Source organism: Meleagris gallopavo, chromosome 15, assembly GCF_905368555.1.
Source record: "Meleagris gallopavo chromosome 15, MGAL_WU_HG_1.1, whole genome shotgun sequence".
In the NCBI taxonomy this organism is placed as follows: Eukaryota; Metazoa; Chordata; class Aves; order Galliformes; family Phasianidae; genus Meleagris; species Meleagris gallopavo.
In genome coordinates, this window is record NC_139418.1 from 7,317,163 (window position 1) to 7,331,174 (window position 14,012).

General features: G+C 38.2%; 1 protein-coding gene across 2 annotated transcripts in view; it reads left to right on the forward strand.

The window, feature by feature from the left end:
- ATP10B (ATPase phospholipid transporting 10B (putative)) overlaps nucleotides 1–14,012 on the forward strand; it is a 53,530-nt gene that overhangs the window by 21,772 nt on the left and 17,746 nt on the right. For both annotated transcript variants that reach the window (XM_031555687.2, XM_085236736.1), the window contains 6 exons: nucleotides 2,134–2,265; nucleotides 4,860–4,987; nucleotides 5,916–6,168; nucleotides 7,025–7,257; nucleotides 12,387–12,566; nucleotides 13,136–13,721. In XM_031555687.2, the coding sequence (XP_031411547.2) occupies nucleotides 2,134–2,265; nucleotides 4,860–4,987; nucleotides 5,916–6,168; nucleotides 7,025–7,257; nucleotides 12,387–12,566; nucleotides 13,136–13,721 (1,512 nt within the window). The remainder of the gene's footprint in view (nucleotides 1–2,133; nucleotides 2,266–4,859; nucleotides 4,988–5,915; nucleotides 6,169–7,024; nucleotides 7,258–12,386; nucleotides 12,567–13,135; nucleotides 13,722–14,012) is intronic.

Below are 14,012 nucleotides of genomic sequence, written 5' to 3' on the forward strand. Positions count from 1 at the left end.
CATCCCAAGTCAGTCACATTGTAGCATGGCACATTCTCCATTTTTATAACCCTATTACTGCTCAATCTTACTTTCTAATGGATGCTTTGCGAAGCGCGGAGCCATCACTTAAGTGATTGTTTAGCCTGTGCAGTTCTCATCTGACCCAAGTAAAGTTTCACCTTTCATGACTACCCAAATGTTCTATATAAAGCAATAGTACTAATGCACCAAAGCCACATTACAGGGCCACGGCCAATAAGGTTTACCTGCTATGATGGGGACAGCATCAAGAATTAAAAATGCTTTTCCAGTAATAAAGTACCAGAATGGAAAAAAAGTTTTAAATGAAACTATTAGCATTCAGAAATTGAATGGTAATGTACTGGAGTGTGATAGGTGAGGTGCTGGGTTACACAGCATGTAAATCTGTGAGGATTTTAGAGGGAAAAACAAACCTATATATAGTTTATTCTAATTATTTCTGATATTTATGTCTTGCAAACTTACATCCTTATTAGAGGTGTTGGGAAAATTCCTTTTCCTGTTGGGCTGCTGAAGTGCAGGGAGGGGAATGAAAGAGGTGAAATTTGGAATTAAAGCTCCTCCAATTTCATTGCATAAATCCCTCAGCATTTCCCTGAGGAATCTTTGAGGGGAACTAAAGGGTTTTGTCCTGAGGTGTTTGTTGTTGGGTTTATTTGTTATTGTTTGTTGTTTTTTTTTTCAACACAAAATATTCCATTAAGCCTGACATAAAAAGAAAAGTGAGAAGCAGGATTTACAGAGCTGCTGGAGGAACACAAGTGCAGGCTGTAGCGCTCTCATTTTCTGCGTAACTCAGTGGTAAAAGCATTTGTTCACAGAAGGAAAGGCTGAACGTGAGTGAACCCCCACCTCCTGCTTCACAAGTAGTGTGAAGTCCTGACTTAGCTAAGTTGGTGCAGTAAGTAGAATACGTGTGCTGAAAAGGAAGGAGCACTGATGGTATGAGTTGGTCCCTCCAGCATAGCTCTGGGTTGTGTAGAAATTACATATTTATTGGAATGGGAAGCCAAGACTCCCTGCTCTTAGTGAATGTCCTGAACATAAGGCTGGAGAGTAATTTTCTCTCTTGCTCTCAACCTCAGCTAATATTCTTTGATGTAAAGCTGGAGTGAATCCAATAGCAGTGATTAAATCACTCCTTACTTCCAGCTTTTGGTTCAAATCACTTCTCTAGGAAAAGCCAAAAGATAGATTGGCGAACAGTACCTCTCACACACTAAACATACGTATAAACAACAATGCAAATACAAGGCTGCATGGCCTTTATTTCTTTATATTTTATTATAGAAATAAGTATAACATATACAATTTAACATAGCAACAGATGGAATCCAGGTATTCCATTTGTGGAGCCACGGTTTAGATGATATTAATAAAATAGAGAAAGCAAATTCTGCTTGTTGGCTTCTTACAGAACTCTTTTCTCATTACAAATATTCCAGCTCAATTTTAATTCAGTATGTTCTTAGGATTTAGTGGGCTTTTTTTCATTTCTTGCCCTGCTGTTTTGTTAGCACTTTACATCCACATGATGAAAAAGTAAATAGCATTAGTGTACTTCACTGCTGGACCTGATGTGTTGCATTGTATTTAAGTCAATACATGAAATCTGGCTAGTGGCTCCCAAATAGCTAATGAATAATATTTTCAATTTTTTCAGATGTCGATTCCAGGAACCAGTATAGCACCTAATCATGTTGATTATAAAACTCCAGAATGCAATTTATTATTCCTTTTCCTTCCATTCTCCAAGAGATTTAGCTGTTATGTAGGAGCATATCTGTGCTTCCAAGTCTCAAGCATTTTGAATATTGGTACAATCCTTGTGTTCCTACTGAACCTGCTGCCTTTGAAATAGTAAAATGTATGTGACAGCTTAAAGCTGAAATGTAATTGAGCTCTTCTGTAAACCCCTACCTAGATTTAGTGTCTCATATATTCTGACATTCAGTCAAATGAGAAAATGGGCAATACAGTTCCTCAATGAAGCTGGAGATAAATTAATATTTGTCATGAGCATCCCACTCCCACTTTGTGAAATGCTTTTTTTAGAAAAAAACTACAAAATGTTATGTAAACATGATGATATCCATTTGTGTTTTGAAGGTCATGAAACCAAGGCCATGCTGAATAACAATGGTCCTCGCTACAAGCGCAGCAAGATAGAGCGACGGATGAATGTGGATATTTTCTTGTGTGTGGGACTCCTGTTCACAATGTGTCTTGTTGGATCTATAGGTATGAAGCACTGCCAAAAATCTTTTGTTTGATTCCTATTTTCTACAATGATGATTAAAACTGATCTTAAAGAGACAAGCGAGATCAGATATAGAGCTGAAGGCCTCAGGCTTTTGGACTCTGGATTCTTTGGTCTTAAACATACAAATTAAAATGGCAAATCTGAGCAATTTGGATGGAAGGAAACTCAGCCATGGCTATAAATATTTCACATAAGATCCGTCTCCTCTATAGTAAAATATGTGTAAAGCAACCAAGTGAAAGCTGTTGAGTTAATGCGTAGAGTGCTGCTCTGAAAGTCATGCATCCTATTTTATCATGTTGGCTCATGATGTCAGAGATAGATGTTGGCAGAATGGCAGCAAAAGTTTCCACCAGTATTCTGTTACCTTTTGCTGCCGTGCAACAAATGGAAGCAGAGGGGCATGTGGCACAAGAACGTCTGACATACACATATACACATGGAAGTGTGTATGAAGCAAAAGTGGGTCACTGAATTCCTCTATGCTGTGGGAAATGACATCCATTGACTTTCATATTGCTTGTTCCTTATATGACTAAAAAATATAATGATGCAGCTATATCTTCATTTCTATAACGTTTTCCTAAATACCTTCACGGTGACTTTAGCAACCCATGAGCTGCACATGGGTAATTCATTTGGTTCACAATCTCTACAGCTATCTCCTTCTCAAAGGCCTTTTTGACACAGGCTGAGCTGGATCAATTCCTTAAATTGGAGCACCGCATTTTTCTAGGGGCCTCCCTTCTTAAACACCACAACTAGATGGAGCTGAGGTTATCTGACTCTGATTTACTTGATTGATGATCTCAAAGGCCATGCTTTCACTGCACAGAAGCACCCACTTGCCCTGCTGCTCTGATTGCAATCTGTCCCTGGCAGGTCAGTATTAATAGATCTCCTAACCCTGAGGAGAAGGGCCAGATTTTAAGCCTGCTAAGCTTTGAGTGGGTCACTGCTTTTAAAAGATAACAGAGGCTCCCATGAGAATTTTGTGTTCAAAGCCCCTTTTTCTTTTTAATCGATTTCATCTCAGTGATAACTTGCTTAGTGCTACTGCTCTGATTTAGTTTTGTAGAGACAAAGTCAAATCATGTGGCCCTGTCAAGCCTTCCTGAACCTTCCCCAGAGCCCTGCGATGTGACCCACCAGTCAGTCATCACTGTAACACTGTTAGAAGTAAAGGCCATCCAAAAAGATGAACAATAGAACTGACTTAATCACTTTTTTAATTTTGCTGCTTCATGTTGCAGTGGGGTTTCTTGGCACAGAAATGGGATTTCAGTTTGACAACTGAGCTCTATGTGAGGGAGAGAGAGACACTTCATTTTCATTGTTTCCCTGTCTGCTGTCATGTCAATTTAGAACTTGTCTTTGTCAGGTGTGTAGGAGCCCTTGAGTAATAAAGTCCTTTAACTTAAGGTTTGAAGTGGTCTCAGATGAAAAAAAAAAAATCAACATTTAAAAAACAATTTATATGCTCAGGTTAAGAAAAAAAAGAAAAAGAAAAAGAAGAAAGGCTTTAAAATATTCATAGTTTAAGTGAAACGTGTTAAGCAGGGACAAGTATACCAACTTTCATCTGTTCAAAAGATCCCATTGCTTTACCATGAGTTTTTTGCAATCTTGTCTGAATGTAGGGCTCCAGGAAGAAACAGTACTGGTGAATCCATCAGTATTTTCCTTGCACACAGTGAAAAAAGAGGGGGAAGGAGGGGGTTGTACACCATAGCTGTGCTTCCTCAGTTGTGATCGAATTCTCTAGCAGCCAGAAAATACTGCTGAAATAATTTTAATTCCTTTGGCAGGATTTTAGTAGGCAGATGCTCCAAAACGGCTGCTTGCTTAATTGGTGCTAATAGAAGTTTTATCAGAACTGGATGCACAAAGTGGACTAATAGGGGATTTTGGCAGGAAAAGGGCATCTAGAGCAATGACAATGTGTGGAAACTAAGTTATTTGTGCTGGCTACATGTCAAGTTTCTGACTCTGTATTAAATTTATGTCTGTAATGGCAATATGAAAGGTGGTAAAGAAAATCATGATGGAATGTTTGTAAGTCCTGAACCAGAGACTTTGCTGCAGTAGTGCAGTTTGGGAGTGTGAGTTAACTCACAGGGAAATGAGGAAAAACCAGCTGCCTGAATTAATTTTTAATTTAATGTTAGCATGTAATTATGAAGATTTCAGATTGTCTATACAGACAGCGATACATTTTTCTGTTAGAAAGAGGAATAGGAGCCTTCAGCACTGAGGATTTTTGAAGTTAAGTGGCAGAGATGGAATCCTCCCATGATAAAAGATAGAGTGAGAAGAGATCTACACAAGCATAAGGGCCATGGGAGAAACCTACTGAAGGACAGGTGGAAAAAAATCACTGTGGCCAACATGTCTGTTATGTGCATGTGCTACGAAGTTCTGCATATGTTTTGCATTCCTCGGCAGATTTGCAGCACTGCTTGGGTACTTGATTTGGAAATGTTCTTCTTAATTAGCACTGCAGTCCATATCAGAAGCTTTATCAGTCACCATCCTGCTCAGTGTGTTTCAATATCATATATCATTCCTACAGGGCATGGCATTTGGTCTGGAAGTTTCCCAGAACACCCACCTTATGATGTCCCAGATGAGAATGGCAATTTTCTGTCTCCGGTTCTTTCTGGCTTCTACATGTTCTTGACTATGATAATCTTGTTGCAGGTAAAAGACAAAGCTTCTCTGTTACCTTCAAGGAAGAAGGTATTAAAAATTGAGTACAATCAGTAATAAAAAAATTAATATCAATGAATGGATTGTTCAGTACTTTCTTGATCCTATTTGGAAATGTTATGAAGAGCGTTTCAAATCATCAAAGTGGGGAATGCTCTACAACACAAATTTTTCTTTGTTGCTTATGAAACCTCACAGGGATATATATAGGAAGGACAGGTATTGTATCTCTGACCAGCTCCAGAGTATCTAGGATATGCATTATAGAGAATGCTTGCATCCAAATATCAGTTGTTTGGTGTTGTTTTTTTTTCTTTTGCATACTCTCATCATTTCTAGGTAGAAATGCCGCTTAATGTCTCAAGAAAACAGTGAAACAAAACTTGTAGTTTTCACCTGCAGAGAATAATAACTAGGTAAGGTTCTGGAGGTTTAGAAAAGAAGCTAAATTAAAACTAAGATGCTCATATATCTGGATCTGATTAGCCTAATTGAGAAAGAATGATTTATAGGATGGGGAAAAATCACATTTACTTTTCAGGTTTCTTGAGATTGAGATCTGCTGAGATTAAAGTGGACAGGATTTCTTTGATATGAGTGAAATAAGAAGAGAACTTTTTGAGCTGCTTAGATTCTTTAGGGGCTTATTCTTCATTACTGAAACAGAATATTTGTGCATCTTATGAATTCAGAATTATTTCATGGTGGGGAAGTTATTGGATGGGAAGCGTTGCATATAAAGGCATTGCTTGTTAAAGAGGATTACATCAAGAGGTACTTTGTGCTAGTGTATCATTTCTGAGTTTCAGGAGGGTAAGAGCAGTATGTACCTTGGTCCAGAAAATGTGTTTTTGTAAGAGCATTCTCTGAAAGGCTCATCTTTTGGGTTGGTTCTCACTGAGATTTTCATCTCCTTCAGGTTTTGATCCCCATTTCTCTTTATGTGTCCATTGAGTTAGTCAAGTTGGGCCAAGTCTTCTTAATTCACAATGATATTGACCTGTATGATGAAGAAGCAGATTTGCCCATACAGTGCCGAGCCCTAAATATTACTGAAGATCTTGGACAAATCCAGTATATTTTCTCAGATAAAACTGGGACACTAACAGAAAACAAAATGGTATTCCGACGCTGTACTGTAGATGGACATGAGTTTTCACATCAGGAAAATGGTAAGGGAGACTTTTCTACGCTTGCTTTTTTTTCTCAGCTACTAAATCTTAATAATTTAAATATTAATATTTCAGCCTCCGGAGCCTTCTGACTGGGTCAGTGGTTTTGTATCCTTTTTGTGAGGGACTCCCGTTATGGAGACTCCTGAAAGTTTTAAATGATATAGAGGTTAGATTGGGAAGTTGTTTTGGTTTCCTGCACTGCACTTGAGAGTGCAAAGAGAGCATTTAATTCTTCATTTCTTAATAAGTGCCAGCCAATCTTTCATAGACTCACAAGCTGAGATTAGTTAGTAATCAAGCTCAATGGATCCAGAAGTAATTACCATAGTGTGATATGAACGAAGGCTCATCTTCACCTAGAGTCAACTCTAGCTGCAGGCTGTATCTGAAGCCTCTTGGCATTCAGCACTGAATCTGAACTTTTGACTCAGACCCCTCCTTGGTTACTACTTTCTCTCCCTATGTTGTGCAAAGGATTTTGTCAAGCTGGCAAGCAGCTGCCAGAAAGATGTTTGTGCTCTGTGACTGAGAGCATTAGCAAATTTGTGAAACGGTATTTCATTAACCGGTTCCAGCCAACTGCAAAGTGCAGTTAAATAGACCTAGCATTAGGCAACCTCTGTAAAAATGACTGATCACTTTGAAGTGCATTTTTGTTTTCTTGCAAAAATAAACATTGCAGAGAGGGTGTTGCCAGAAGCTGAAGTGGATAATGAAGTTTTTCTGGTTAGGACTTTGGAGTTGTTTTAGTTTTGGGTTGGTTTATTTCAAGGGCTTTTTAACTAAGCAAGGGATTTCTCCTGAGCCATGCCAAGAACAGTGTAAGAGGTAAGGTTTTGTTTTCTGTTTACAGCCAAGCGCCTGGAAACGCACAAAGAGTTGGACTTAGAAGATGAGGACTTTGCAAAACTTCAGCAATTCACACTTCCTCAAATGAATATTGAAAGACCAGCCACTTATCAGAGGACCATGAGACCTTTAAGAAGGTCCCAGAGTGCCAGGGCTCACTTTCAGGGGCATACAAGGAGCAGATCACTTGGTCGTCGTGATAGCAACCAATCTCAAGTGGCATTCAGCAGTACCATTGTGAGTACAAGCAGATTGAGTTGGCATGTCTTTAAGGATTTTTCCTTTCTATTACATTTTCTGATGGGGAGCTGCCGGGAGACGGGAGAAATCCTAGCCCTGGTAGAGCTAAGGATCTTTTGATGTAATTTTAAGCTCAATTTAAGATCCTACTTGTCTCATTCAGTTCCTCTGTCATGTAGAAGTAGATATTAGTCAGTATTCTTCCTGTTCTTGGAATATGGTGGATCTGTCAGTTGTCTTCACATTTCCCAACTCAGTCCTCAAGGAATATTGAGAACTCTCTTTGTCTTTTTCCTTTATATGTCAGTGTGATAAAGGAATTCCTTGCCAGATATATTTCCTCCAAAATAATTTTTTCTGCCAGGCCTCTTCAGTTTCTTCCAGATTTAAACTGCCCTGGTTTGTTGATCGGTTTGTCTGCTTACTGTTGTTTTGCTTGAGGCTGCAGGGGTTTTTGGTCTTTTTTTGTCATTGCTGTTGCTGTTTTGAGGTGGGTTTTGTTTTTTGTTTTTGTTTATTTATTTATGTTTTCCATTTTCAAAGCAATATCTGAGGAGCTAGTATCAAATATTTGCTTTATAGAGAGAGGTTGAGGTACTGTCCTAGGATTTACTGGCCCTTGCTGCTGTCAGTCTATTTGGAGACATCAGCTAACCCCAGTGAGAAATATGAAGATGCAATAAAAATGAAGACACTTAGGTGTTGCTTAGAGAATGTGCTGTGTGTTGATGTCCTTCAGAGGATGCACAGTCATGTCTTTTTTTTTTTTTTTTTTACAAAGCCAATTCCCTCATTGTAGAATGGGAATCGTAACATTTTCTATGTCTCTGTTTGTTTCCTTTCCTCTGATGCATTTGCACATTGCTAAGAACAGCTGGAGCATCTTGGATCCTCTGATTATACAGATAGTATTGTGGGTTTGAAAGTATCTCAATCGAAGTTTCTCATTAAAAATCCATCTTCAAATGCGTGAGTGAAATATTGCTATTTAACTCATTGAACTTAAGGCATGCAGAGTCCTTATGGATTAATGTTTCTGTTTAACTACAAGCGATGAAGAATTCGGTGGTAGTCAACAGTTGTCAAATGATGTTCTTACTATGAAATCATGAGGCTAAGATTCTTCAGATCAACAAAATACAAGTAAAAGCAAAACCTTGCTCATTTTGAAGCACAAAGGTCAGTAGCTGGGACTGTATGATTTGTTTTTGCTTTTTTCTTAACAAATGCCAAATTTCCAAGGGCTAATGTGCCAACCATTTGAAAGCTTCTCATGGAAATTGGTAGCCCCAGGTAACAGGAAAATTGAAGAACTTTGCACTGCTGAGAGAACACTGTGGTTTTTGGGTAAGGGTTAGCACAGCATCTGCTGTGAGCACCTGCATATCAAAACTCTTGCCAAGAAAACCATTTTTAAAAAAAGAGGGCTCTTAATGTGATAACATCCTGCAAAATGCAAAGAGTTTAATTGGAAAATAGCTATGATAGCCAAAGAGTGATCATATATTAATGTTAAAAATGTATATGCAAACAACTTTTAATGGAAGATTATCTATGCAGCAATCACAAAATTTGCATATTGTTAATCAGCCTTAGGTGGATCAGTGATAACCAGGTTGCACATAGTATTTTAAGCGCATTTGCACAGCAGCAGTTGATTGTGCCTGCACATCAGTATGTCTGAGACTTTGTCTCGGTATTCTGAGCCGCTCTGCAATTAGGAAGCTCTACAGCTACAGAATGTATTTCAGCCTGCCTGTTTGTGAGAGTGTTCTCTGCTTGACAAGTTTTGAAGTTTTGCTGAAATCTGAGAATCTCTTATCAATTAACTTGTTCATCTCAGTGCATCTCTGAGCGCAAGATGAGGATGATGGGTATTTCATGGCATTTGATAAAGTTAATTAAACTGGAGACTGCAGATCCTGGAAGAATAACTAAACAGCATAGCTTGTCTTTCCTGGAATAAATATAACACAGTTATTAAGTGGAATCTAAATCCTATGGCTTACCTTCTTTTTTTCCCTTCCCAATATTTCTGTCTGCAGTACTTGTGATCCATGACAGTTTTGGAGCCTCATTGCATATTGTTTATGAAGTTCATAAGATAAGATGAAGATGAATCCCATGTACAGATACAGCCCCATAAAATTCACTGGCATAGCCTGTTCATTGGGAAGGTATTGGACAATGGAAAAGCAAATTCCTAATTTATTGTTAGCAGTTGTATCTCTTGCTATCCCTAGAAGCAAATAAAAATAAAATAAAATTAAAAAAAAAAGAGGTCAGCCTTTTAGCTGGACAGATCTGTTCAGATCCAAACTCAAGCTATTCCAAAAATCTGTAGTTGAGAAGTGTTGTCATGTCTGTAGTATTATACTGATATCATAAAAAAATGTGTAATGTCTGTGTATGTCTTAAGTTTTATGTGGAATGTAAAGGACAGAAGAATAATGTAGACTTCAGAAAGCACTGAAGGACTCTGAGAGAAACAAATGCAGTGACTGATTTATTCATTTCATAAACATTTATGAGAACTCTGGAGGGAGAAGGACAAGTCCGTATATAAACTGTCTAATGCAACTGGGAAAAGAACAGACTCACCTGTTCTTTCATATCTCTTGTGAAAATGGAAACTGGTATTTATCCTGCCTGTCTGGACCTCTGAAAAGACAGCCTTCAGCCAAAGCAGAGGACACCACTTCACTTTAGAGGCTTCAAGATGTCATGGGCCCAGTTATTGGTTTCTTTCCGTACCTCAGAAAGAAACAGTGTTGATTTACTTTATTCCTGTGATTCATTGTGGCTGCTGCAACTTCTCAGGGGCAGAAATAGTGTACTACAAACCATAGAGCTATGGTTGACAGAAAGACTTCAGGGAATATTAAAAGAGTAAGAAAAATACAAAATTATAATAAAATTTGGAAGAGAACAGAGCATTAGCATTTACTCTGTCTACCTTTAGATGTCCTTATGAATTTAGATCTTGACAGCACATTTCTTTCTAGATTTAATGGTTCCAATAAAGAGTGCCCTGCTATTAGAATCATTTCATGGAGATTTCAATTGTCCTATTGCCATCAGTTTTTGTGCCATCAAGTAGAAGAAATGCTATCAAACTAATAGGAAATCTTAACAATTGAATGGTACTAGCCATTTTACAACTTCAGCACTTTACTAACATGATTAGTGTCATTGAAAGTGTGGTAAATTTAATTGATCATCATCACTGATGCTGCTCTGTTTCATTTTCTGTTTTGTTCATTTGGTTTTTCATTTGTTCGGGCTAATCAATGAACAGATTTGTTTGTCTGAATTCTTTTATCTGCTGACATTTCATAAGGATGAATGTAGGAAAACGGAAATTCAAGTCAGCCTTGCTTTCAGTGAATGTAAATATAAAGAGAGGCTTCTCTGGTAAAGACTGGGTTTTGTATTATTTTGTTTTTTTAAAATCTGTTCCTGAGGTCACAATTACTTCACAATTTTCCATTTTTTTCCAGAGATAAATTTTGAGAATATTTTGATTGAAATAGAATGCATACTTCCACACTGCCATTTTTTGCATGAGTTAGAGGCAGACGGTGAGGGTAGAGATGCAAAAAATAAATTTAAAAAAAAAAAAAATTGGATGGGATTAGGAGAGGCTGAGATCCATGTGTACCAATTTGTGGTTCTTGAGGTTCATTCTAACTGTAGCGGTGCACGTGCAAATTATAAGAATAGCTGGGAAAACGGAGGTTTTCTAATCATCAATATTTAGAATTGAATGTAATCCCCAACATAACTGTTTTGAGAGTTGTGACAGTTAGGCCTCATGGGACTGCTGTACCTAGCAGGTACACTGCAGGCAGCAGACAACTATCCGTTCTGTTGTAGGATGCTGTTAAAGAGTTTCTAAAGAATGACCATTATAACTTTTCAGCTTCTGATTCCTTCTAAGAGACCTGAGCAGATACCTAAGAAGCAGGCTCTTCCCCAATACATATCAATTTTCTAGTGGAGGGAATGTATCTTTACTTAAATATTTCCCCACATACAAAAGAAAAAGCATGAAAGCACTGAACCAGAATTTCCTGTAGCAAAGAAAGTGCATTATCTTGCTTTATATTTGGATTTCAGCTGAGTTCTGTGCTTTAACAAAATGAGCAATAGATTTATTTTCAATTATTAGGACAATTTAAGAACCAGTATTCATGTTTGCAAGCGGGAGTTAACAATGTACCATTCAGCTCAACACTACACAGCCATAAAGGTGGTTGATTGATTGCTGCTGCATATTTAGGGAACTCGAGAAAGCTGTGCCAGATTGAAGAAGAAGAGGGTAATAGCTGAGATGAACTAGAAAGCAGTTAAATCACTTTGTCAGTTCCTTAAAGAACGCATACAAAAGTCTTGGCTCACAGGGAGGTGTCTCTAACTTGGGAAGCTCCAGTTAAACATGGCCCTGAATTAAATCCAAACCACACTCTGCTAACATGAAATTTCCGTTAAAAGTAGCATTCCCACAGCCCTACATCAGATTAAATTGTAGATAGGTGACATTGTTAAGTAGTTCGGCTTGTCAATTTAGGTTTGATTATAGACAAGGTGGTAAAATTACGACGCCATTTCAAGAACAAATGAATTATGCATGCATTCATTTATTTGTTGTAAAACTTAGAAAGAACAGTTTGAGACAGACTTTTCTTTCAGGTGATTCAGGAAACAAAGCTGTATTGTAAGCAAGCCATAAGCCACCTGTATTCTCTGTTTCCGTAAAATTCCCACTCCTCCACTGTGATAGGAGATTCCAAATGCATTTCCATCTGGGATGCCCTTTAATTCATTAGTCAGCAGTTTCAAAATTGGGGGTCATATTATAGACTATTCTTGGGATAGATCTCAGAAGAAATAAAATTCTGAAACTTCCTTCTATTTTAAGGAGTATCCCCTCCTAATAATCTAATTAGTTATTCAGCCGTTAGGAATCCATCCTTTTCCATAGATATTCAGTAAAAAGGCATTTACCTTACATAATTCTAGGTGTGAACTCAGTAAGAGATAACAAAAAAAATACTGAGCTGAGAGCTCTTTCTTGGTGACAGCTGTAAATGCAAATAATTCTCCTTAAGTAACTTCTCTTCCAGGAGAAGGATGTGACTCCAGATAGCAGGCTGCTGAGGAGAGTGAGGGAAGCTGCACTGCGGACTGAAAACCTCTCTCCTTTTATACATATGAAAACTGCCACCTCTCTCACTGACTTTTTTCTTGCCCTTGCCATCTGCAATACAGTCGTGGTCTCCACAACTACTGAGCCAAGACAAAGGGTAATCTAAGTTTGATTAACTATTCAAGGGAAATTAATTACACTTGCATTTAACAACATAGTTCAGTGAAGTGTAAGCAATGGTTATTTGGGGCACTCTTCTCTACTTCTTTTACCTTTTGTGTAGTGTGTACCATCTCACTGCCTACAAGGATCCCTACCCAACAAGGCTCTTTATGTTTGATGGATAGCTATGACTACCATGCTATCTGCACTTTCCCTTTTAGATTTAATATTACATTTACTGTAATAAATATGCTGAATGTACTGGGTTTTCTCTTATCTCTCAGGCCATTAACAGAATTACAAGAGCCTTGATTCCATCTCTACTTCAGAGGCAGAGACACAAATCACCATCAAATTTGGATGTCACTTCACAAATGACTCCTCTACAGATTTCCCCAACACAGATAAATAAATAAAAAAAAAATAAAAAAAAAAAAATTGCAGCTCTTTTTTATTAATGTCACTTGGATACAAAGAAATATGTTGGAGTTTTGGAAAATATCTTGTAGCTCACATTTGTTTATTTTTAACCATGGTAAACCAAGATTTTCTCATAATTTCTAGGTTACAGTTCCACCACCAATAAAACCCTCAGGAATTACCCTGGAGAAGATTCATCAGATATTTCAGCGGCTGAAACTAGTAAGCCTTAGCCAGTCTTTTTCATCTTCTCAGTCTAGTTCAGACCTAGGAGCTAGCTTCAGTGCAAAGAACACAGAGGAGCATCTTGCCACGCTGGATTGCTGTGACAACGATGACAGCTGCTGTGACAGCAGTAGGGGCGCTGGGCTCCAGGACAAGAGCAGCACAGATTTTGGCAGTGCTTCCTTGGATGAGGTTTTTCAGTCCGTTACTCATGGTACTTTGCCAACAGACTTTTGCTATGAGGCTGAGAGCCCAGATGAGGCAGCACTTGTCTATGCTGCCCAAGCATACAGTTTTACTTTAGTGTCCCGGACTCCCGAACAGGTGACAGTACGGTTGCCACAGGGCACACTTCTAACTTTTGATATTCTCTACACTTTGGGATTTGACTCAGTAAGGAAAAGGATGTCTGTAGTGGTGAGACACCCTCTGACCAAGGAGATCATTGTCTACACAAAAGGAGCTGACTCTGTTATAATGGACTTGTTGGAAGACCCTGGCAAAGGTAATTAGTCAAAGAGCTATTTCTGTTGTGTCTCCTACACAAGGCATAAGAAGTCTGCAGTACCCTTTTTTGCATGAAATATTATATCTAGGCATCAGGAGTATAAAAAAAGAACAAGCTCTCCATGGTGTTATCCTTGCAGATCAGAACTGAGGTACTTATTTAACCTGAGGAGTGCTGAGAATATGGAATGGGCTAATTAAAATTCACTGACGATGCTAACCCATGTGGATTGTGTACTCTGCAATAATACTGTCATAAGGAGCTGACCATGGTATTTTAGCTTGTCAG